The 26,644-nt window shown below is 37.8% G+C and overlaps 1 protein-coding gene across 7 annotated transcripts in view; it reads right to left on the bottom strand.

Moving 5' to 3' along the window:
• Positions 1-1,610: 1,610 nt before the first annotated feature.
• The window catches only part of msi2b (musashi RNA-binding protein 2b), a 293,528-nt gene continuing 268,494 nt past the window's right edge, over positions 1,611-26,644 (bottom strand). For 2 of the 7 annotated variants that reach the window (XM_044140961.1, XM_044140956.1), the window contains exons 12-15: positions 18,970-19,149; positions 14,894-15,048; positions 9,542-9,612; positions 1,611-7,857 (exon numbers count right to left, since the gene is read on the bottom strand). In XM_044140961.1, coding sequence (XP_043996896.1) covers positions 9,571-9,612; positions 14,894-15,048; positions 18,970-19,149 — 377 coding nt within the window. In that variant the 3' untranslated portion in view covers positions 1,611-7,857; positions 9,542-9,570. Of the gene's footprint in view, positions 7,861-9,541; positions 9,613-14,893; positions 15,049-18,969; positions 19,150-26,644 lie in introns of all 7 variants that reach the window. The other 5 variants (XM_044140963.1, XM_044140962.1, XM_044140960.1 and 2 more) reach the window with 4 other exon arrangements.

A 26,644-nucleotide genomic window follows, 5' to 3' on the forward strand; every position in this document is an offset into this window, starting at 1 on the left:
CCACCGTGGAAGCTTTGTTCTTCTTCCATATGATCTCCATCTGCAACTATAAAAAATCTACAACATGCAGGTGCATTTCAATACATTAGAATGCAATAAAGAATTCACTTTGAGTTTTTAAACAAAAATCATAATCATTCCACACAGTATGCTAATGAAAATCCCAACAGTCAGTTTTTCAGAAATGTTTAACTTATGAGTAATGAAAATGACTTTTTAATACAGATATGTCAAAAAATATCAAGGTTTATTTCCATGTACTGTCCAGGATGTACTCTCAGTCCTTCACTTCCTTTTACATGAATGACCGGCCTGTGGGTCTGAGCTCAGGTTGCTTTAGCAGCGACCTTCAGGTCATCAGCATAGCCGGTCCAGGCGTCTCTCTCATCTTCCTGCTGACATTACTTTCAAAATTGACAACGATGCCTGGTACCAATTCCTTCTAGAAAATCACATCAGCTTATCCACAAAGCTCGTTAGTGGGGGGAAGAACGAGGTGTTTTAAAATGTTGTAATACACGGTGGAGCTGGAGTGATTGTTTGACCCACTGTAGCAGTTGCAGAGATCTGGATATGTTTTGTGTGTGCCGACTCGAGAACCAGACTCCAGCTGCAGTTCGTGCTTTGCAAATATCTCACAAACTCTTGAAAGGACTCTACTTCAATACGATAATGGGCTGTGGTTATCTTTGTTGACTGTAACATTTTTTCCTTCCACTAAACCTTTCATGAATTCTCCAGTATGCAGCACTCCGGCTTCTTTTGGTGTCTCTCTGGAGAGTGGTCAGCCACTGTCTGCTCAACAACTGTGATATTTTAGATTGCAACTTGATCAAGGCTTTTTTTTTTCTTCTTCCTGAAATAAATATCAGTTTTAATGCTTGCGTGAAATATTCAAGTTTTTACAAAAACTTAATTTGGGTTTTCTGGTTTCTGTATGCCAGAAACTTTGAAATTACGAAGTTATCATTAAGTGAGTTTAATGTTTGGAAATGACACAATTAGAAAAGTCTGTATGTAAATATATTTATAAAATCTAATCATTTGAATCTTTGGAGGAAACTGTCAGCTTGCAGCAGAACTAAGAGCTTGAAGACAAACACATCAAAGGTAAAGCGTTATAAGCGTGCCTCCCTACACTTGTAAGGATCTAAACTCACCGTCATGCACTTGTCTGTGGAACTCATTTACTTCGGCACATCTTCAATTCTCTCCACTCCTCCCTGGGATCCGTGTGAAGGAAATGGGAATGAAGCAGCCTCCTCCTCCCAGGATCTGTTCAGGTGCTGGCAGAGGCCACTGAGGGGCAGCAGTATTACACTCCAGCTCCTGCTTTTCCGCCGCCGTTCCTTCCCCAAACTCCATTAATCTCGCTGCGTAGAGTGACCCCAAACGACTCCGGGCGCCAGGACGTGGAGTGTGTGTGCCGACCGGAAATGTGGAATGGGAGTCTGTGTTTGGACTGAACACAGCAAACGTCCTGCAAACGGCGGAGCGTCCGGCTCCAAGACGGTGTGACGATTCGCCGCATCTCAAACATGTTTGTGTCGCATCAGATTCAATTTCTTTGGATCGGAAAAGCAGAAATACAACGCCAGAGTGGAAACCAGTAATATAACAATTCAGTTTATTTTAGTTATTTTTCCAGACAGACACATCAATTTCTGGACCACAGTAGAGGATGGAAACCTTTCACAGACATTTTTTTTTGTCAATATTATTATTTGAAAATACAAATATAAAATTAGACTTTCCACATTTGATATGTGAGAGACCCCCATCCATCCATTATTATCACCATTATTATTTCAGAATAATTTACAATAGGGCTTGAGCAAAGCCATATGATAACCTGAAAGATGCTTTCAGATGTCAGTCAAGTCTGTCTGTCTCTCGCCATAAAAAGTCGGTTAACATAAAAAAACAGGGGCAAGTGTTAGGAATGGGCCGGCGGCAGCGAGCGTGGCTCTGTGCTCGGCCTGCGGAGACATGGAAGCACAGCAGAGCCTCTCACTGCCGGCCGGGCGCTCTGAAAGGGGGCGTCTGGGCTCCACCCCGCTCCCCCTTTCGGGTGTGTGCGTTCTGCTCCGTCCAAATGCCGGCGGGTGGAGGTGGAGGGAGTGAAATCATGCCTTTGAACGTCAGCTAGTGACCATGTTTTTGATTAAATGCACGAGGAATATTTTGTATACAGCTGAGGTCTCCAGTCGAGTATTTTCACACAAAGTTAAAATGGGTGAAAATTGCAAATATATATATTCCCATAAACACACACACACACACAGATATATATATATTGCAACTGTTGGTATATTTAGCAATGAATGCGGCTGAGATGGTTTGAAGGGAAATTCACCCTAAAACATGACCTCATGTGAGAACTTGTGTTATTTCTGTCACCTTGACAAGTTCAGTTGACGTTTCTGAACCTGAACCGTTTTTATATTTATATATCTTGTAACAAGAGGAGCCAAAACTATAAATATAAAGTGTTGGTGAATCACTTTGTGGCCTCAGAGACTAACTTTGTGGCCACTGTGACTGTATCCAGTATCTCTCAGAGATAAGGGCACATAGTCTGGCTTAAAACCATTAGCACCACTGTGATTAAGCCTCTCTTTCTCTCTCTCTCTCACTTTTTCACTTTCTGGGGTTAAAAATGCTCTACAACATTCCAGGAGCCTTCAAGGTCAGTCGAGAGTGACCGGAAGTACAGCGAGGTGAAACCAGCGCATTGGGTATAAACAAAATGAAGACTGCATGTTGTGGACAGAAATATCAGAAGCGTGTGCAGTTTTAGGGTGGGATTTTCCACTAATGAATGGGGGACATTATGGTTTGGCCATTGCCTAGCACTTGCCTCAAGATTCAAGTTTAAATGGATACGGTAGTACACTACAAATGTCAACACCATTCCAGGTTGACTTTATTTGAATCTTTTTTTTTTCTTTTTTTTTTTTTAAAGATTACTTTTCTTTTCTTTTTTTTCCTCTTAAACTGAGACCCGTCCCCTCTCCCCGAATGGATAAGCTAGTCTACTAAGATGTGTAACATTCATCAGCTGTAAACTGCTGTCAGTTTGAGAATAAATGAAATTACAGCAAGAGCCATGCTACCTTAAAGTCCAAGCTACAAGATGCGAAACAAAAACGGTATTTTCTGGTATTGTGCCAGGGAAAAATGAACCATTTTAATGTTTTCCCTCCTCCCCTTTTTTAAATGAATTTAGGGGCAGTTGTAGTTAAAGAGCCAGTTAGAACTAAAAAAACAAAACAAAAATCACACAGTGTGCAACTCTGATGCTGTCTTTTTTTTTCTGTCTGAAATTTTAGTGGCACTGGACAGACAAATTGTTAAAATTATAAGTGGCATATCCTATTTTCTTCCTTAATGATTCAATATCACTAATTTCATTTACAAGCAATAAATTATTCATTTTTCCAGACATAAGGACAATTAAAATCGTTGAAATGTACTTACCTTTAAATAAAACACCCTGTGTGCTTGTTTGGATTGACTGGCGATCAAGCAGTCCTCTACTCTAAACACTGCATGTAATCTAACAGAATAGATTACGTGACGGCGCCTCGGGAAAGTATTCATACCCCTTGAAAGTTTTCATGTTTCCAAGCTAAAACAGCGAATCTCTGTGTGTATGACTGGGGCTGTGTGGGACAGACCAACACAAACCAGAGTGGGACTGTGAACAACAGTTTGCAAAAAGCCACAAAGGCAAACAGCAAACATTAGACTAAAAATGTAACCTTTTGAGGCAGACAGTCATCCTGAACACAACTTCCCCCATTAGAACATGGTAGTGGAAGTATCATGCTGTTGGGTCGTTTTTTTCTTCAGCATGGACAGGGAGGCTACTTGTGTCCAAAAAAGACACAAGAAGCCAAAAACTGAGTAGTTCTGCAAGAAAACCTGCGGCAAAAAAACAAACAAACTTGAGATTTCCATGTGATCGGATGATCCAGACTGAAATCCAATTGAAAACCTGTGGCAAGACTTGAACGTTACTGTTCAGCCAGTCTCCTTCCAATCTCAGTGGGACAGAGACAGTTCACCAAAAGGTCAGCGTCCAGAAGTGCAAATCTGGTAAAGACTTGCACCAAAATACTTGCAGCTGTAACTAAACGGTGGTTCTACAATATGAATGCAAACACAAGGCACACTTTTCCAATTTGAATTTGTGAAAAAAAAAAGAAAAAAGAAAGCCGTGTACCAATTTGGTTCAACTTCACAAATGTGTTTCTCAAGGAAATGCATCAACCATTCGTGGATATAAAACGGCAAAATATGAAAAAGTTCAAGGAGTATGAAGTGAGGTGATATGACCCAAATATACATCATAAAATGTTAGAAATTATGAAGTAAAATTATGCCACCAGAAGATAAAGTGGACTGAATTGAGAGCACCGCTTATCAAAATTTAGGGTATAAAATGTTCTTAAAGCCAGCAATGAGTTAAAATGCCGGTTCTACACTAAACTAAAATATTTAATAATGTTGTCAAACAAACAGCAGCTATTATTTATTTAAAGTCCTCTTTAATAAAGTGTGTTGTGCTGTTTTGTAGAATATGACATCTGGAAACGGTTTGTAATTATTATTATTTTTTTTAAAAATGGCTTCCAGAAAGTGATTTGTACTTGAATAATTAAAGATCAGAGAGTATTATCAAACCTCTGTCTGTTATGTTAGAGTTACATTTTTCTAAACAAAAAATTATTTCTAGTCATTTTCCTAATTTGCTTTACGTGTTCCTCCTACAAAAGAAAAAAAAAATCTAAATAAAAGCTCTGTCTAGCATTAGCATTTAAGGTAGTATGGCACACCCCTTTTAAAACATTCAAGGGTGGGGATCCAAATAATGCCTTGTGTACAATTCCATCTTACAGCAACACTTTCTCCATTGTTCATCCATGAGAGCTTTGGTTAGCTGAAACCATGTTAGAGTGGGGAAAAAATAAAAAATAAACCAAACTGAAGGAAAAAAACTAAACAAAAATAATAAACCCAAAACCTAAACAAACGTACAGGGAATAAATTACAACGAACAAATATCAGAACAACATGATCATTGAGAGAAAGATCTATCTTGACTGGTTCTAAATCCACTATTCACTACAAGTATTATATAAATGAGTCCTATATAACATCTACTTTGTAATTACAGGAGATAGAAAAAGAGCGCGAGGAGGGAGGGGGCTAAATATGAGAGAAAGGAGAGGTAGAGCGAGGGAGAACAACAAAGCACTACACTGGTATCAAAGACAGCACTCTGTTTACAAGTTAACTGTGATTTCTTTACACACTAATGAAGTACATGGATGAGCAACAAAAGATAGCGGCATCTCTGAGGATGTGGCATGGAAAGAGAGAACGTAATGGATGCACAGTACATTTTTAATAGTATAATACAATTATTAATATAGAAACCACAAAGTATCAATAAAACTCTGATTAAACTTGAAATCAGCAAAGCGTCTTTCTTTTTTGTCTTTTTTTTGTTACTTTTGTATTTCTTCTTTTCTTATACATTTGAACATTACAAGTTGTTGTTTTTTTTTTTCCTTTAAATTATTACTTGATCACATCTCCATATCATTTACTTTAGAAGTATCCAGCATATTTATTACCTGGTTGCTTTAAAAGAAAGAAAGAAAATAAAAAATGAAACAAGTGCATAAAAAGAAAACAACGGCATTGATAAAATTTAAAAACCAGACCGCACTCCAGCGTGTAACATTGCTATTATTCTTATTATTTAATAATAAATCGATGTCAAGAATAAAACTTTTTTTCTTTTAACCACACTTACATACGGTGTAAAGCCGAGTGCGGCTACAGATAGTGAATAATTCAGTGTCATCTTTTGACCCTGTTTAAATATCCTCAGGTTAGACGTGGGTCTAAAGTATAGAAATCCAAGTGTACGCTGCGACACGCCCGTTTTTATATCCCGAGCTGCTTGTCCAGTTGGGAACACGTTAACCCCCCGCCCCCACCCGAAGCGACCCAACCCGACCCGACCACCAGTAAATCCTTCATGCTGTCCCAAAGCACAAGGCCGTTTGTAGAAAGCCAACATACACATGTGCAAACAAGAGGATGGCCTGTACTTCACAACTCACAGTGCAGCGATTACTCGCTGTAAAATAGCCTTTCAGTGTTTTCTTTTGCAGTTTTTTTTTGTTGTTTTTTTGTTTTAGTTTTTTTGTTTTTTTTTTTGACATCTTCGCCACTAGAATAAATTAAAAACCCGCCGATGATTCCACGGTAGAAGTCACGAAGGCTGAGGTATGGTATCAAAATGTTTACTGTCCTAATTCATTCAAAAAAGAACTGATTCAAAGAACAAGCAGTATATATATATATATATATATATATATATATATATATATATGTGTGTGTAGATAAAAAGGCTCGAGCATAGAGCCCAGGTATTTTGTTCCATGAGGTGAATCAGGAACAAGCAGGATGAAACGGACATTAAACATATATATAGCTAACAGGTTCCTCTCAGCAGTAGAAAAGCGTCAGGATGCGCAGAGCTCTGCGAAATGCCCGCTTCAAGTTCGAACCATCGCGTATCTTCGTACAGTGTGCTTTGGATAAAAGTCTTTTACTTTTCCGCTCTCTCTCCCTCTTCGTCTCTCCCACTTTGAAGTGATCTTTAAACCATAATCGCTCTTCTTTCTCTAAAGCGACATTTAGACTAAACTCGCCGGTCATAAATTTGCTGGTATGACACTTTTAAAATGATTCCACTTTCAGTATTTACACGGCTGCTTGTGGGCTTTGTTATACCGTCTCTCAGCAGAAACAAACAAAAGGAAGAAAAAAAGAAAAGTAAAAGAGAACAAAAAAACAAAAAAAAAAAACAAAAACGTAGAATATTGTTTACAGCTTTTTCTTCTATTCACACGCTAGAACGTACTCTTTTGACACACCATCACAAAAATATGCTATTCTCTCACTGAGCTGGTTATATGCAGTGACTGGAATAATATGTACAGCTACATTTCTTTTTCTCAAGTTTCAATTCACAATGTCGTTATATGAAATTTGTTATAGCATATATATATATTTATATATATTTATATTTCTACACAACAGAAACAACACTTATAAAAAAGGACCATAAAAATATTGGAGTCCTCTTTGTATTGCCCAAAAATAGGTAATCATGGTTTACAATGAGACATCACAAGAAATAAAACAGCTACTAAAATTTATTACTTAGATACCTTCTGTTTGAAATTTCCTTTTTTTTTCTCCTCCAAGCCCGACCATACTGAGCTTATTTTTTTTGCTGAAAGACCGAATGGAACTATCCCAACCTTTTTAGTTTCATTTTTCTTGTTTTTTTTTTTTTACCATCACACTAACCAATACGAAGATGAAGACGTGATTTTCAGATTTTCTTGGCTCTGACCCGCCGTACTTTAAAAACAAAAGAAAACAAAACAAAACAAAAAAATCAGAAAATGCACTTACAAACTACAAGAAGATAAAAAGTCGAGGTTGAACTCAGGTGACAACGCTAGAAAGTGATCAAAAACAAAACGCTAAGGGAAGAAGGAAATCGGTGAGTGAAGTTGACGTGGAACATCATACCAAACCAGGTTGTAAAGGTATAGGAGGTTTGGGTTATAGTACAGCAGTTGTTTGTTTTTCTGAGATGACAAACAGATATTTTTTTCTCTTCTTCTTCTTCTTCACATGGTTCCCGCTTTTCGCTCATTTAGCCATCGGTGACGCTGTAGTGCTTGAAGTTGGATAATCATCACCTGCACACAAAGCCAATTAGAAACTTCGTCCTGTCTGTCCCGGGCCACCAGATATACTCTGCTGGGTAGTGAAAGAAAAGCAAAGGCACAAGAAAAGGACAAGGTTATTACCGTATATGGCCAGAAGTGCTGCTGACAACTATTTCATACATTTTAGACAGTTTCCTAATAAAGCACGACGAATGCTTGTGAAGACGAGGAATCAAAAAAGTAAGCGATGAAGATGAAAACCGTTTCATACGTCTGCATTTATTGCGACCCCTAACAAAGATGTGTAAAAAGCTTTTAGGAAATAAAAATGTACTATATAATTTGTAAAAAAAAGAGTGAGGTTTTAACTTCCTTTACTTTATTTGTTTCCTTCATGCATGCCTAATTAAATGTTCATAGATGCTATGGATGCTCTCCATATCAACAATAACATCCGTATCGGCCAATGTCAGGCATTCTTCTTAAAATATTGATGTTGGTCAAATAAATAAAACTGGGACAATATTTACAACTGATAATTTATTTTCTTCTTGTTTGTTTCTGCAGGGATGGTCATGTGGTATTTCCCACAATCCCCAAAGGATTGTGGGAAGTTCAACTGAAGCAGATAATCAGTTGTGACGCCAGCATTGTAGTCATTTTTCCCCCAAAATGTTGAAAGAGTCGGGAAATACATCATACATAAAATATTAGTAAATATCGGTTATTGTCTAGAATGGCAATATTAATGTCAGATATCAATATCAGCTAAAATTTTCATATCAGCAGATCCCTAATAGACAGTGATTAACCTAAACTAGAGAAACGCTTGTGGAGGCATCGATTTTGTTAAAAACGAGTTTTTTCTCCCTTGAAAGAATGCAAACAATTATTTTAAGCCAAACAAATTCCTCAGGGGATTGTAAAGGAAAGGGTTGCTTTTAAATTTTGTCGGATAAAATTGTGCAACTTCATTTAATTTCAAGCTTCTTACACATCTTTCGTAGGGATGCCAAGTTACAGTGGAGGCTGCTGCAACTGTGCTGAAACTACAGTGGATTGCACAAGCTTCGTGAATGTGTTTGGACATAAAAATAAAATAAAAATTACATCCCACTGTTGCGTAAAACAAAGCCAAAGGGGCTGTTTAAATGAAAATTAACACATCACAACACTGCACAAAGGAGCTCTGGGTATGTCAGACATTACATCTGCAAAAACAGCTGCAGGGAAATAGAATTATTTTTCTTTTTCTGGAATCATAAATCCTGACAATTTCATCGCACAAACAAGTAACAATTTAAGCAAAATGGTTGATAGGAGAGAAATAATTGTTAGGGCACTTGTTAGAGAAAGGATTTTGAGTTTTTTGTTTTTATAATGAATACAATGCGCTGCCGCTTTCGCTTCTGTAGCAACAGGGTGTTGACTTATTGAGTTGTTGACATATGATTGGCTAAAACAAGACACTACTCAAGAATGAAGGCATTTCAAATGTTAAAATGAGAAGATTAAAAAAATGTAGAGCTGATAGTGTGTGAGTGCGTGGGACTCGAGGAACTCAGTTAATCACACAAAACGGCCGCAATTACTTTTTAAAATTTTATTTTTTGTCCTTTTTTAAAAAGAGAGAGAAACACTCCGTCTCACACACACCTGTACCACCAGCTCCAGCATTTTGATACAAAAGTGGTGAAAAAACAGCGAGGAATGTGATGAACACACATTTAAACAATACTTTAGAGAAAAGCACAGTAAATAAAAGGCAATACCTCTGATGAGATAGCAACCGGCCACCTGTTCAATGGTATCCGTTTGTAAAAGCTGTCGCAATCAACGGGCCCTAAAAGTGTACAGTTAGTGCTGTTGTCAGTATGCATTTCAAAGAGAGAAAAAGTGAGTATCATATCAACGGTTGTGCTTTTTCTTAGTTTTGTTTTTAAATTTTATTTTATTTTCTGCTAGCATGAACGTGAAGCTTTAAATTGAACTGGATCATGTAGAGAAACAGAACTTTTCATGGAAAACAGAGAAATAATTACAACTGGAGGGGGAAAAAAATACTACAGGAATAGAAAAGATATTGAAAAGACTTCGGTGTTTTCAATAAAGTAAATGACTCGTACTGTGTTTAATAATTTAAGATGCCGTCGGTTTAAACCTTTTCTCTTGTAACAGGGGAATGCCCAGGTTATGAGTTTTTAGTCTGAATAATAAAAAAAAAAAACATGCGAAAGAGATAACAGTAATAATACACACAATCCCCATTCATGCTAACATAAACAACTGATTTCATCAGAGAACATGGAGAGAATGGCATCATAAACACCCCTCCGTAGGATCAGAAGGTTTTTGAAGATTGAAGGGTTTTCATAACATCACTCAGTTATCAGGACTTTGCGAGCTTTCCTGCTGACAGGTCTCTAGGAACCCATGGATGGGAGCACAAAAGAGAAGCACTTTCAGCAGCGATTATTTGTCTTTATCACCTCAATCAGCTAATTGCGCTCTAATTGTCTTGCGTGGGGGGGGGGAAATGTTAAGATCATTACTGCTTCTTCAGAGCGACTGTTTTCATACTGGCTAAAGGGGCTAATGCAATCAGTGGAGCGTGAGACGGAGGGGCAAATCAGTGAAGCTGAAGTCATCCATGAGGTTGTGAGATATAGTGATTATATACACATTCAGTTCAACAGCATCCCTGATAAAGAAACGAATTATGAAGCACATTTTACTTCTTGCTCATTTCCTATTTTAATGTTCTGAGCAAGAAGTCAGAAGCTGCTTCACCTCTAAGCTTCACAGCTCTCTTTTTGATTCACTGTAATTCTCAAGTGGTGATTTAATATGGAGTATTACTTTGCGAGCACAAAGCTTGACTGTAAATACGCAGAATGTTCTGACATATTCCTAAAAGATTGAATGCGAGCGTTCTTTGGCCGGTTCCATAAATTATATGGAAGTACAGAGCCAATAAAATTACTGACCACTCAGAGAAGGACTGCACAATATATTACAAATGCATTGTGGGTTATGAACATATTTTTTTTTTACATACTAATGTCATATTTCTCCACTGGACAGAGTCTAGCATCAGACACATATGCTGAGGTTCACAAAATGATGGAAGCAAACATGAGAAAGAGATGGAAAGAAGAAAATAGGGACATTATTGTGTCTATTGTACTTTTCTTTTGTACCATTATTACCATGATAGCAAGAAATTCTAATATTGTGCAGCCTTAACTCAGACGATTGTTTGTATTTTCCTCAAAATAACTGACACAAATGCCGCCCGTGTTCATCACTCCACTTATCTGCTGGTAAATCTGTCCTGAAAATGAGCCGCCCTGCTCTTTCTTAATAAATATTTAGCGTTCTACACTGAGACCAACAGATTATGACGCACAGCCAGCAGACCTAAAACAATTAATAAGGAATTTGCTGTGAAAGCGCAAATACAACCACAGCGTACATTTGGACAGCATAAATCAATTATAGAGTTTGCAAAATGAAAATGAGAAATGTTTGCCTTCTCCTGAGCTATTTGTGAATTTGCTCTCAGTGACACTGTCAACAAACAAGAGATGCATCAACAGAGCTTCACAAGTCTCCTAATCCATAGTAAAGACCTGAGAAATATCCTGAGAAACCTATTTATTTAAAAACATAATGCAATATGTGATTATGAAAGGTTATCTATGATCTACAAAGCACATAAATATGATACAATTAAGCAATAAAATAAATGCTACAACACAGATGAACAGATTAAGCTAAAATATAAAACAACAACAAAAAAAAAAACCTACAAGCTATTAATTTATGAAAACAGCCAAACAAAAACAACCTGTCTGGTGAATTTAGCAAGAGATTTTAAAATGAAAATATGAGATATGTGTCTCTCTGTGTTTCCTTATTTTAAGCTTTTTAAAAATAGGTCAATGCATGGCTTGAAAATATGTATTCAAGGCCATGTTTATATATCTTTCCAGAAATAAAGTAGGAGCTACAGTGAAACATATGCTGTATTAGCTACTGCAGCTCCCTGTTAGTTTCTCTCGTGTGTCCTGCATGTGCTGTAGTGAGATATTTGTGGATATCCAGAAGAGCTGAAATGCTAACTATTTACGTTTCACAACACTCGAAGCAAAGCGCAAAGTTTTTAAAGCAGGATAACGATCTCTATTTGCAATGCTTGTCTGCCAAAGATCAATTCAAACAGCACCTAAATCATGCTACGGCACAGGCAGTAGAGTCTTATTGAAATAGACAGCAAACGTGCTAACATTAGCCTAGCACATCAACTAAGTTTTCAGCAGGAAAACGTTGCTAGCAGGAGCAAGACATGAATGTATTAAAGATTTTTGGCTTTAAGTGGTATAGCTTTAGAACCAAATAAGAGCTATGTGTGTTATAATTGACATGCTGTACATAAAAGCAGCTGTGTTAGCCTAGCAAACACTTTGAATCTACTGTCGAGACAAAATTGGTCACAAAAAACAGCATCTAGAACCTCATTGGTGAGAATGAGGTGGACAAAATAACAATAATGTAAGCCATGTAATATTGATGAAATATAGTGTGGTATTTTATTTACAAATTGTACATGGGATTTACTTAAGGTAAGCTTTAAACAAAGGCTTGGTATCAGCAACTGAATGAGATTAAATGACTCTGGAGGTATTAAGAACATAAATCTTTATCAGTGCCTTTGCTACAAATTTCCTTATTTGGTTCAGTCACAAAATGCAGCACAAAAATGCTAACTTAGCATTTAGCTACAGCTAGCAATTTAGTGAGGCACATACATTGAACTACACCTACCGTGGAATGAGTTTTTTTTCAGTGAAGTCTGAGTGTTAATTCTTATCTGACAGATCCCAAACATAACGTTTAATCTCATACTCCATCTCTCTCTACATTTTCTGTAGTTTGTGATCTCTGCAGAGGAGATTTTCTGCAGTGGAATACGAGGGAGATAATGGAAGAGACCATTTTTCCAAAACTATGAGAAGACAGGACATTATGCAGAAAGGGATGTTGTAGAAAGTCTGCTATCTTTACAGCACATCCTGAATGGTGGATGACAGTGTTGGAAGTGTTCAGAGCTCTTAGGAGAAAAATGCCTGTAAGTAGCCTAGAGCGAATGCATCCTTACATGCCCTCCCAGGAGAACATCTCTTAAGACATTTCAGGACAGTGAAATGCCTAAATGTGAAAATAATCAGATTTTTTTTCCTTTATCTAATGCGTAAATATCCCTAATGTTATGTTGGACTGTATTTCTACGAATGTCTAATATTTGTTAGTCTTTGCTTTTGCTGAACTTACTCTGAAGCCAAAGCCAACTGCTATTTTCAGACTCCACATGTACTAAGTGATTGATGGTAGCACTAAAGCAGTGTGCAGAAGGGTCCTCTGACTTTTTCACTTCACGCAGTGCTGGAAAAAAGAGCTAATGAAAAGGTAAAGGCTGCAGCTCAAGAAGTCTATCCAGCTTTATAGATTTATTACCAAACTGGTTGACATTTCTGCAGGATACTTGTGTGTTAAGATTTCCGGCGGGCTTTATTAAAAATATCACTCTGGGTTTTAAATACCACAATAGTTTACTCTAACATTATTATAACTCACAGCTATATCGGGCTTGGGAGCATTTTTGTAGAGCTTATTTTTTACTCGTATGACTTTGATCGCTTCACCAAGTTAAAGAGTTAAACAGGGATCTGTGCTCATCTGAGCAAAATTAGGTAACACAGGCTGTCTGAAAACCTTTTATTTAGGCTCCATCTATGCACATAATTACAGTCTAACACTTGAAAGCTGAGACAACAACCAACTGCTGATCTGCAGAGAAAATGAAACCAACATGGGGGACACTTGGAGTGAGAAAACCTGCCTGGAAGTGTTGGTCTAGTGAAGGAACTGATCTGGGACATATGGACTTCTAAAATTAAAAGTGGCGTTTTCTAATCAACTGTATAAAGTCTGATTTACAATATGGTGATAGCAACAAGATAGAAAACAAAAAAATCAAATTCAGCCCTTTGCAAAATCCGATCCACATTTTATGCCTATATTTTACCATTTCATCCCCCAAAATAAACTATCTAGAACTTATGTACTTAAACAATTGCAATCCAGCTTGTTAATTTTTAGCGGCAGGTTTTGGTTATTAATTACGTAGATATAAATTTGTGAAAATAGTATGCGTTTCAAACCTCATTTAGGCAAGTTGACCAAAATCTTTCTACGTAACGTCCGGCAAGTAAATATTATTTATTGGAATCATATAACCACATTTACTTGGAGTGCACTAAGAGCAAATTTAAGAAAACTACTTGAAGTTATCTGTTGTCAAAGCAAGCTCAAAATGCCTCTTTGCGGTTTTGGATGGCAAGTACTGCATGCTTGTAAAAAAACGTGAAACAACTAAAACTGGGAAAGGAAATCATGAAGGCAGAAACGAGTGGCTCTCTGCATTAATATGATTTTGAACAATGCTCTAAGAACGTGATTATTGTCGGATGCATAAGTTGCCACGCTGATTACCCTTATGCGCTATCAAGAAATCTGCCTTGTGCGGACTAAATGTCATTAAATACCCTGTTAGTACTCTATAATTTACGGTGCCAGGAAAAAAATGCTGTTTATAGAGTTTGATGCAGTTTTTGCATAATATCACAAATCTCTTTTGGTATTCATGCTTTTTTTTTTTTATCACAAAGCCTATGCATAGTTTGAGTTGCTGACTAACCTTTGCTCCCAAAACCTGCTGGTGAACTGTTTGTGATTATTCGTTAGCCACACTCCCACTTTGTTTCAAGTTAAAAAAAAATCTATTTTATGCTGTCCAAATTTAGTTTTCTCCTAGAAATGTGATTTATTACAGTTATTTGTGTTGGGAAAAGCAGAGTGAAGAGCAGCTAAAATGCAACTCATTTAACTTCATGATGTCCAAAGCAAAGTGGAAATGCAAGTTTATACAGAGAGAGAATGTGAAAAGCTACAGATCTTGTGGCTTTTCTGTGTGCCAAAGTTTAACATTGGTGTTCTGAGACAGATCCAGCTCAGTGCTCTCGTCAGACAATAGACCACATATTCCGAGCTCAAATACTCACAGTAATGCTGGGTCCAAACCCAGAGCCGGGCTGAGGACTAGCAGCGCTGATGTAGTTCCCCACGGCTGAATCCTGGTTGCTAGGTCCGTACAGGTCAGCCACAGGCCCTGGACTGTTGGCGCCGGGGAAACCACCGGGCCTCGACGGGTTGCCGCCTGCACACAAACACATGGAGGAGCGGAGCAGTTTAGGGAAACTCATCACCCGTAAGCACCACCCTTTATCGCTCTGACCCCCAGGGGACACGTTTGAATTGACAGAACACATAACTGGATTCATTTGTTTGTGTCAAAAGGACTTATCTGCAGCTTCTATTGGATATCTTGATATAGCGAAGGTAGAATTCAGGCCTAATTTTTCTTGAAATGAGGTTGAATCCAGTATGATTCTAATAGAATCTACATGCTGTGTGTCTAATGCACACAAACATTCGCTCTGCTTAATCATGCACAAAGAAAACAGGCTACATACTTCCATCATGCTAGTAAATTTGTAGGTTGCAGTGCTCTCATGCATAATGTGAGGGAGTACTTCTAAAATAACAACTTATACTTATTAACCTGTAACATTATTAAGGCTATGCTCAAGATTTAAAATTTCTCAGGAGAATTTTGAACATTTGATCATAGGTTGTGCTTCTTCTTCTACTTAAAAAAAGATGATGTAAATAAAAGAAAATCACCTAAACGCTGCTTGCATCTCAAGTCTATAAGAATAACTTCCAGTAGGAGGAGGCTTTCAGACAGTAGAAGAAGGCAAAAACGAGCAATATAAAAGACTGACCCGAGTTCGTTTAGAGGTTTCAACTTCGAGGGAGATAAAACAGAAATACTGTACAGAACTTACCACCTTTGCCCTGTGAGTAAGAGCAACTCAAACTAATAAAATTTCTTTTGAAAATCCATATGCCCACTAAAGGCCAATAACACAGGCAATGCAAGGGAAAAACAGGCAGGGAGAAAGAAAAATGTGGTGATCTCTTAACAGCAATCTCCTTTGCTGTCAGCTTCACATAACCCTCCGTCTCACCCTTATTCACACGCAGACTGAAACGGGGGGGGAGGGGGGGGAAGAGAGAAAAAAGCCGTACAGCAGCATTAAAAAGAAAAATCTTCCGAGCACAAAAACAGCTCGATCTTGTGTATGTATGGGATGGCGAACCCTGCAATGCCTGAGAGGAGGTCTTTGTATAACGCATTAAAAACCACATAGTGTGAGAGCAGTGCACTCAATGTTGCTGGTTGCAGGCAAACACAGTAAACTAGACTTGTCACCTTGTTTAATGTGTCGCTGCTCCATCTATCAAAGCTATATTAGAGAAGTTAACTCCGTTTAAAGGAACGCCTTAGATATCCATTTATAGCACTCCAGGAAAATGAAGCCATCTCGCTAAACACACATCTCGAAGTGTTGACACTGCTGTTTGACTGTAAAGACTTTAAACAGCGAGCAGCTACTGCTCTTATCTTGCCTGCACAGCCCCCAGTGGGCTGGCTTATTACATAATTAAGGATTTTTTTCAGTTGAAATGGCAATCCTCATTATCTGTAACTGGTGATTTTTATTGGAGTGCGGCATCCTCCCCCACTTGATATCCATACATAACTGATTTTCATTTTACAACACAAAAAGCAGAAGATGCGCTGGCTGCACATGTACAAAAACAATATCAAGTGAGACATGGGCCGGATTGTAGTTCCACTGGAGTCACTCAGATTAGTTTATTTACTTAATTCACAACAAATATAATCTCAATGCCCTTTACAAAAATAACAATTTGTAAATGTCCACTGTTGTTTTCAAGCAATTGAGGCATTTCACAGATTTATGACATATGTCTCACTTTGTTCTGACAGTTGCGATGAAAAGATAAATGTGAGGGTAAAAAACTAATTGGATCACGGAGAGGAGATCCTAAAAACACCTAAAAAAAGTGAGCAAGATTCTGATCACCTCATATTGAAGAATTTACTTTCAAATTCACATTTTCTTCTTGTCAAAATTCATCCTAAAATAATTCAAAATCTTGACTCTTAACATACTCTCGGGATATAAAACCAATTTAAGTACAGATGCACTGAGAAATTGCTAATGGCAAAACTCGGAAGCTTTATAGCTTCATCAACCCTGATCAGCGTCCAATTGGAAATTCAAAAACACAACATTCATTGAGGAAGTTCCTACTGAGAGAAGAACACTCCATGTTACAATTCAGTATCAGGTAAATATATGTACAAGTAAAGTCTAAAGAAGCACAGAAATGTGATTGTGAAAAACCATGACTTCTCTCTACATAATACGTCTGCTGTTAATTCAAAGAGCAAGCCTTCAGGAGATAACAGGAAGGCGAAACAAATGACAGCAAAGTGGGAGTGTTTTGTTTTATTCAGCCTTCAGCCTCTGTAATGGAGCACAATTAATCTGGAAATAAAAGTAGGTTTATGCACATCTCAGCAGAAGGGTCTATGTTTTTTTTCTTAGGAATACACACATACACTGCTGTTTACAGTTAGCAATGCTAACTTTGCTAACCTTGTCCTTTAATATAGGATGCCAAAGACAACTTGTGTTAAATTATAATTAAGACAACTTAAAATATTATCGTTTTTTCTGTCAGCAAAACTCCTTTTCACATGGAGGTTTCTAATTAATAACACAAAAAAGTGAAAAAAAAAAGAAAAATGCTGCTAATAGTAAGATCCAGTGAAAACAATATCGACAGGTCACAGCTACACAAAACTGGAGATGTTCAATTAGCCAAAAACTCTTGCCACATTTCTAAATGGACAATAAAACATTTCGAATTAACTGATGCCAGGTGGCGAGTGACCAATCACAGCTAAACGATCTACGTTTAAAAAAAACAAATCCCTTTTTTTCTTTTATCTTCTTAACATTAAATCTAGATGGCATTATTGTCTCTAAATCTAACATGAGACAAAAGTAAGGATAGAAAAAAATCAGCTTATAAACACGTATGTGAATAAGGGTTTAGTGCAATCTGAGTCTGGATGGCCTGCCTCTGTAACAGCTGGCCATCCAGAGATTACAAGACAATACAAACTGACAGATCTCACACATAGCATTGCTCCCTTGTTGGTTTTAAAGCAGATTACCTACTAGAACCCGGGTTTTACTTTATTTTATTTTTATAGTTAATACTGAGATCAGTGAATCTCTCAGACCAAATATCCCAACTGCTGCGTTCAGGAAAACATCTTCTACCACACAAGATGCTTCTTAAATTCAGTTCCTCCTAAGAGAACGCATTTATAGTTGATGCAAAAGCGAAATTTAGTTTTAATTTTAAATGTCTAATCACGACTACTTGTAGCTCTAAAACACAAAACACATTTGAAATCCTTTTGATGAGATTCTTTGCCATCTGTGTGTCATAATTTTCTTCCCTTAAATCTAATATCTTACTTCTCAAAACAATTATAAAATGGGGGGAAAATGACACAATGCAGCAAAGATCAAAGTGAGCACGTAAAGTGGCTCTATTTATTATGCAAAAAAAAAAAAAAAAATGTTTTCTCTTAAGTGTTCAATGTTTTACAAGCATCGCTGCCTAATAATGTGAGCAATCGCTCCCACACTTAGAAGTCTTAAGGGTTTCAAAGAAAAATGCCACTCACTCCTACCTTTACTCTCATCTTTGGCTGTTCAAAATTCATATAAACCTGAGCACTGCTAGAGAGGCCGCTGTACTCTCTGACATCATCAGTAATTACTTTGTTCACATGCAAATGAAGGATTACATTCTGTATGCGTCGGCCCCTTATGTGCAAGCAGGGGATTCGGGGGGAGGGGGGAATCTTTGCAAAGAAACAACAAAATCTACATTTGAATTTGAAAAAGGAGGAAGGACATGCAATGCTAATTTGTCAGCAAGATGTTGTTTTGTAATTTTTTTTTTCTTTAAAGGGGATATATGTTTTTTTTTTTTCTTTCATCGACAAAGGTGAAACAAATATATGTTTAAAAAGAAAAGAGTTGATCATCTGCATGGAATAATGTCATGAATCAAACTGAAAAGTCCAAAATGTGGATGAGATAGATGCTCAGATACAAACCTGGGTTCTTAAACTGATCCGGGCTGTGTAGGTGCTGTAGGGGGGAGTTGCAGGCGGAGGTGGCATGCTCACTGTGCAGCATCTGAGCCGCCTGGGGCCCCAGGGAGCCATAGTCAGCAAAGGAGCAGGGCCCCCCCCTCTGGTCACTGGGCGCAGAGTAAAACCCATAATCGGGGAGGCCTGGGAGATACAGTATAGGGGTGGGGAGGAGGGGGAGGGGGAGGGGACTCCATCATTGTGGAAATCAACTTTTTTTCATTATCAAAGTCAGTGTCCAAATTGCTAAGCATAATGTGCTGGAGTCTTACACCGTCATCTGATTACATCTGTTGTAATTGGCCCTCCCCGCCCTCCCTCCCCAGCAGCTCCTACCATGTGGCCAAACACCATCTTCCCCTTCCTACCCCTCACCCATCCCACCCGGCATATGGCTCTTATTTGAGATATGCAGCTGTGGTGTGAAAGCTCGCGCCGTAATTCGGCTGCATAAATTATCTAGCTCATTGAATGTCGTTATAACAGGAATTCCCGGTTTTTCTGACTTCATTCAACTTAACCAAACAGTCTTCAGCTGAAACCAGGCATTAAGGTGTACTGTAAAACAAGAGCCCCTCACTGTTAGACATTAAATCATACTTTTCTTTTTAAGTTAATTTAAGATGATCAAAAATGTTTTCTATTTCCCGACTGACAGATTATTATTAGAGAAACCTTTTCAGGAACACTTTATTTGAAGGGGTGTGCGTAAGACTGACACGAATGACTCTTCAGAAATGTTTACGACTGTTCACCTGAAGTATCATTTGGTAAATAATGACACTTTTAATACAAAGGTGAACTAAAAGTTGCATTAAAAGTGTAAACTTTGAATTATTCAGTAAATAATGACACTTTTATTACAAAGTTCTATTAAAACTTGATTTAAAAGTCATTTGAAAGTGCCATTATTTACCAAATGACACTTCATGACAACAGTCATAAGACTCCTTCATGTTCATGACAGATGTTGTTATGTTATGTTTATGAGTCTCATGTCAGTCTTATACAGACATGAGAATAAAATGTTACCACTTTTTCTTTAAATTTGGAAGTTTACATTTTTCATTTTTCTTTAAGACTTACGTTAAACATTATAGATATTCTTCCAAAAGCCTCTCTCAAAAGTTTGCTTGAATTTTAGCTCAACTGGGTCAGGTTTGTAGGCTGCCTAACTCTGACATACCTTTTCAGTTCTGCCCATCATTGCTTTATATTTGCCACTCCAAAGATCGACTTTGCTGTCTTGGCTGTCAGCCACTTTAAAAGTAAGGGCATTTTCACACCAATAGTTATTTAATTTAGCCCGAATTGTTGAGTTCATTAACATGCAACTTTTTTGGTTGGTTCAGTTTCTTTTTGTATAGAGAAAAACTCCAAAACGTGTCACTACAAATTAAACTAGAACATCCAGTCTGTTTCTTGGTCTGATGTGTCCAGGTTGGGAGAACCAAGGAAGCAGACGCCGAGTTGTCATGAATTTTTTCATGGGATTTTTTTTTTTTTTCCTCTACAGCATTACACGCAACACTATTTCAGAAATACAGTATTTTGAATAATTTTGAGAAAATGTTTTTATAGTTGCACAGGAATTTATGCAATGTGAAAAAAACAAAACCCCATAGTACCATTACTGGCTCACACTCACACCACAAACAAACCGATCTAGAGTTCATTTGGAACCAAATCCAAACAGTTTGAGAGAACCGAAACGGGACTTGTTTTAAATGGACTGAGCACCAGCGGTGGGGAAACACTCTAATTTATTGGTTGGAATAGGTTCATAGTCTGTTTACAAACCCATCTGATCAGAGCTTCAACTTCCTGACAGTTATGTCGAGATGCCGCTTCAATATTCTCACTCATGAAGTGTTTTCTTTACGCGATATCGTCAAACAACGAAGCACCATATCTAAGGTTGTTGCCTTAAAATTAGGGCTGTGACTATAACACTTTAATTTAAAGAAGATAACTAATTTAAAAGTAACACATCAAGAGGATTTGTGGAATTTAAACCCAAAAGCTCTGCGAATTAGTATTTAAATTAGTAAATATCAGATATCGGAGCGCTAGAGGATGATAAGCGATCGACGTAATCCTCCCTCTCGCTTGTGTTTTGCTAGTAGTGGTAACCAAACAAAGAGACATAAGAGCATCAAACTAGGCGTTTGCACACAGAAAACTTTAACTTTGACCTGAATGCAGCACTGGCTCCACAAAGCTGCACCCACGTCTATGCTGGAGATATTCTTACTTAAAGCAGAAATAGATTTTAAACAGGTTTTTTAAAGCTGCGTAAAATACATCTACGCGGGGCCTACAGTTATCCCAAATATTACAAAATAACCAGAAGCTTACAAAGCTGTGACATTATGTGTGGCTTTTTCAAATTGTTCAAAGGCTTTACAATACAAGTGTATGAATATTTCAGAATTTTAAGAAAGAAACAAAACTTTTCTCACTATTCTGAACCAAGTTTTACAATCGGAAAAACAGGAAAAATTGTTTTAATCCGATTAAATGTCAGGCAGTGAGGAGGGAAAAAAAAACAAGATAACAAAATCCACAAGTGTTATATTTTAGGTCGGATCTATCCAAATGAACTGACAGAGGAGGGAGATAAAACTGGCAAATCGTTAAAAAAAACACGTCAATAGATTCCTCATTTCAAACGGTCAATTTTCAGTGACATACCTGAAGGAAGGAAAACACATTGCACTAATCAATAAGATGCAGCCTGCTTTCAGAACAGTAAAAACTGTTAAGGTTTTTTTTTTTTTTTTTGTGAATGAGACCCAGAGACGTTCATGTTTATTGATGATAAGCTCTCTGAAGTGTTGTAAGTACTCTAAGCAGGCCTCAAATTGGCCTCTTTGAGCAATTCTTTCTTTCACACAGATGGTGGATTATCAACAGTTTAGAAAATGCCTTTCTGCAATAAATCCTGCTGACATTTATTGCTTGTTCTTTTAATCTGAGACAAGCTGCTCATATAAAGAGTGCAATTAAAAAAAAAAATAAAAAAAAACCCTGCTCCTTCTAACACCTCTTTGATAACGGAGTTAATCTACTCAGGAGGTACTGAGATTGGTGACACAGGCTGGTCCGTGTTGGGTTTCCCCTGCTGTTTGTGTATGTGGATCTGTGTGTGTGTGTGTGTGTGTTTTTTATTTAGGTCCTGGAGCGAATAGCCATTCAAAACCACTTCACCTCTCCCCATTCAGAGTGAGACAGTCCACTTCTGCCAAATGGAATGTAAGCACCAGCCATGCTTCTCCCCGCCAATGCTTTTTAGCACTCTGATCTCACCACTTGTGGGCTGTCTGCCCACTCATCAAATTATAGGCTCCAAATAGGGCAGGCTTCCCACGTACGTCACATAATGCCTGACACATTGAACAAAGCTCAAGAAGCAATCATTCCATTTACTTCACTTAGACAAATGTCACTGAAAATTGATTGGCCTTGCTAATGAGTAAAGCTGGATCAATGGAATAATTACAATGGGGAAGAAACATTCGACAGTAGCACAAACCGTGTTTATTGGGGATTCATGAGGAGGACGCTCCGTTTATAGCTCATAACCAAACAGTCACTACTTTCACTCTGACTTATATTTGCCTTAAAGCCCTGCACACATCTGATTTCCATTATTTCCATTTATTCTTTATCTAGACATACTTATTTTGCTTTAAAATGTTGCAACTGTGATGATAGCCTGACAACAACTTGTGCTGTGAGGAAGCACATTTCTACGCTGGTTTGGAATCTGTGGTGATGGACTGATGCCTGGTGGTTTCTCTGCCACTTTTCAACATCTCCTAAGGTGTGTAATCATCTGACTGAAAACATGTCAGAGCCACCAACTGAGTTTAAGACTACGGATATTTGAGTCAACAAGGATGGCTTTTAGTTCCCATTTGATTTTGGGATTAGGACTAACTAAAGTCAAAATACTTTTATACGCTGAGCACACTTTTTTTTTTCTTTTACAGTGGAGTTCTACTTTTAAGTCAAGCTGTAGACCTTTTTTAGTAAGTGTTCAGTCACTGTAGTACTGTCTGCTGAAACTAAAGAAAGTTATTAAATCAAAGAAGACTAAATTTAACTCTTGCTAAGACTGGTGATTATTCTACTGTTACACTAGATGGTATCAGTTTAAAAAGTCACTTGATATAAATATTTAGAAATCCAGATAGGTGAAAAAATATAGTTCGATGCTCATGTTGGTAATTTGTTTAAAGAGTTTAGACCTGAAAGGGTTTTCTCCACTAAATCCAGAAAATGACTCGTGTCCATCTGTGCTAAAATTGTTAAATGTTCCCAGAGTGAATTTGGTAAAACTTTCCTTCTTCAGTTTGGTTGTCTTTTTTGTTTTCATATTTGAAATCAACTTAGAAATAACGAGCATTTGAGGTTCTTAAAAGGTAGCAACATATAACTGTTTTACTCAATCCTTTACTGTTAAAAAGTATTGTTTCACATGTTTAATGTTTATTTCTATATTTGCTTTCTGAGTTTTTCTTCTTCGCTGATGATGCTTTTACTTGAAAAGTATTTGGGCATTTTTTGTTTTCTGAATGCCATCTTGATCAGGTCCACTAGAAAAATAGCTAAATAAAGGCTCTAGTATCAAAGATATACGGCAGAAGCAAAAGAGGGGGAAGTAGGGAAGTAAAAAGAAAAACAACTTCCACACACAAATAAACTCAACAAGCTTGGAGTGCTGAAGGCAACACAGTGAAGATATCCAGACACATTTATACCTGACTTTAAAATTTACAGAGATTCAGACTGCAGAAAATGTATTAAGTATAAAGGTGACAGAGAGCAGAGAGCGCTTTAATAAAATTTGATGTAATCCTGGACAACTCTGCATCCCCAGTTATAGAAGCTCTGCTTATAAATCATGTTGTATGTATATTAGGCATTGTAGGCATTCATAGCAATTTCTCACACAAATTTTTGACATTTATTTGTCTTTTAATTTGAGTCTTCGTTCCTAAACAACTGACAAATATAAGCTAATGTTTACATCTCCATGAACAACACAGCATAAAATGCTTGTCATGTAAAACAGTCAGGGACAGAAACCTGGCAGGGACACACATTATGCACCCTCAGTTTTAATAGGAACAATTTACAATCTTGCATTTATGTTTCTGACTGCAAATAATTTTGTTATCTTGAAAAAAAGTTTATTTTATGAAAGATACCAATTTCCCCACCTGGCATAAGCTGGCATGGTGATGTCATAAGCACAGGTGAATACTGTCCGGTTGCTAAAAAGACAAACGTGTGTCTAACATCTTTGTCTTCCTGTGTTAGCATTGGTCACCTCTAAGAAAAATGTGAAAGCTATCATTTTGCATCAAAGTGGCCTTCCATACAAGAAAACGGCTGCTAAGAATATTCCGCAAGACAGAACTGTTTTCAAAAATGATCAAGAACTATAAAGTGACAGTTTCAATTGTAGTCAAAAAGGCTTTAAGGTGTTTTAAGATTGCCCAAAGGCCTGTGATGTATCTACATTGAAGATTGTGCCACCAAACGCTGTTGCCCCATCGGCAGCTGGTGGGTGAGATGAAGTGAGGAGAAGACTTTTGGGAAAGTCTGCAACAAAAAAGGATGGTTCAGAAACCACTCCTTCTTCCACCCGGAAAAGCATCAGACAAAAGACTGAAACTCTTCAGGAGGTTTAAGGATGTGCAGCAGAAAACTGGAGGAAAAAAAACTGTTTCCTCTGATCAATCTCTAATCCAATTGTTTTGGACATCTGAAAAATCATTGGTATGGGGGGGAAATAAAGGGAGAGCATATGTCCTGTGCCATACCAACAGTGAAGCAACCTGGTATGATCCATGTGAGGGGTAACTTTTCATCTGAGGCGCTGGGCTTACTGCCAGCTCTGTCAAAGCACACCAGCTTGAATAAAGAGAGGGATCAAGAACATCCTTTAAGAGCAACTTCTTTCAGTAACACAGACACAGTTTGTTCTTTATCTCAAAGATCAAAATACAGAAAGTAACCACACAGAATGTGTGGCCAGTTTTTTTAAAAAGCAGGTGAATAAGCAGAAACCATTAACTTCAAGCTTTAATAGAACGACTGTGTATCCATCAGACAAAATCTGGACAAGAAGTCATTGAGCAAAAGTTTGCTATGCTGCTCCTAAATTTTAGAGAAACTGAAGAAGCAACAGTGTTGTGATCAACTTCTGGAGGTGCACTGGATCTGTGTCACAGATGCTTCAGCAGCAAAGTCAAAATGTTTAACCGCAGTTAAACTTATCAGCTCAATATTGCAATTTCCCCATACGTTTATTCTTTTTTAGTTGTTTCTATGTATTTGAGTTGTATCGGATTCCTAATTTTCCTAAAAATTAAGATAAAATGCTGTTTTGCTCACAATTAAACAGAGAAATATACTTGATTGCTTGAATCACAAAATAAATTAGGTGAAGTTATAACCAAACTTTTGAGACTCTGCTTGAAATTTTGGCCCTGCCTCTCTACTTCATTCAAATCAAGAGCCTCACAATAAGGCTCAGTAAGTGATGGCAGCGTTTTGAAAGTGGTTTGTGAAATCGAGTCGTCTTAACTTGTAACTACAGATGTTTTCAAAAACGACCTGGCTTTAAAGCTACAAAGAGAAACTCAGATTGACGATCCAGCTAGATCCATGATGCATCTTTAAAATTCCAGTTCTCACAAACAATCCTTCGAAACCAATTCCTAAAATAGTGAACAGCGAGCTGACACATTTTGCCATTTTGTCTGACAAATCCCACATATCAGGCGGGTATCTGTAGGTGGTGACATAAACTAAAGGAACCAATACACTGTGACACAGAACGCTGCACAGTGAAAGTTTTTCCTTCCATATGTCACATCAGGAAATGTTTTCTGACTTTATATTACATTTGAACAAATAATAAAGTGCGAGGAGCTGGCAGCAAGCGTGCTGCTGTATTGTTTGCACGTGTGGGAGGCTCAGGTAAGAAGCTGGCATGCTTGCCGCATTCGGAGGGGGGGAAAGCTGGGAACAGAGTAGAACTCTGTCACGAACACGCAGGCACACATTTTCCGGAGCCATATATTTTCATCAGTGGTTATCTGATCCGTTATGCAGCGTGAGACCGGGCAAAGTGTGCCCACAGCTGCATTAGTATCACCGATCATATCGCCATGTGCCTCAGACCGTCCCACTATTAATATTCACACAATCTATCCGGAACAATGGGCCTTTCTTGGACTCTTTTTTTTTTTTCCACTGGTCACTAATTGGATGTAATTACTCATCTACAAAACAAATGAGCGTGCTGAGGTTGCCTTGGAGACTGGATCAGGGGGCCCAGCAGTGCGAATCGTTTGCGGGGCTTCATTTATACTGATAATTATCTCCCTTGCACCCCCTCCACCCCCCTCCCTGCCCTCAGTGACCAAAACTGGCTGTGAAGCAATGGAGGGGGGAGTGTCCTGCAGTCATCTGTTACTGACATCATCGGGGTGGCACTCTGTAAGTGGATAAATGCCCTGCTCTTGTTCCCACTTTGCCAGGTGACTGCCTTTAAGGAGGAATCACAAACCTTGAAAGTACTTCTTCTCTTGTTCTCTCTACTTAGAAAATAAAATTTATC

This window comes from Gambusia affinis, linkage group LG15 (genome assembly GCF_019740435.1).
Source record: "Gambusia affinis linkage group LG15, SWU_Gaff_1.0, whole genome shotgun sequence".
NCBI lineage: Eukaryota > Metazoa > Chordata > Actinopteri > Cyprinodontiformes > Poeciliidae > Gambusia > Gambusia affinis.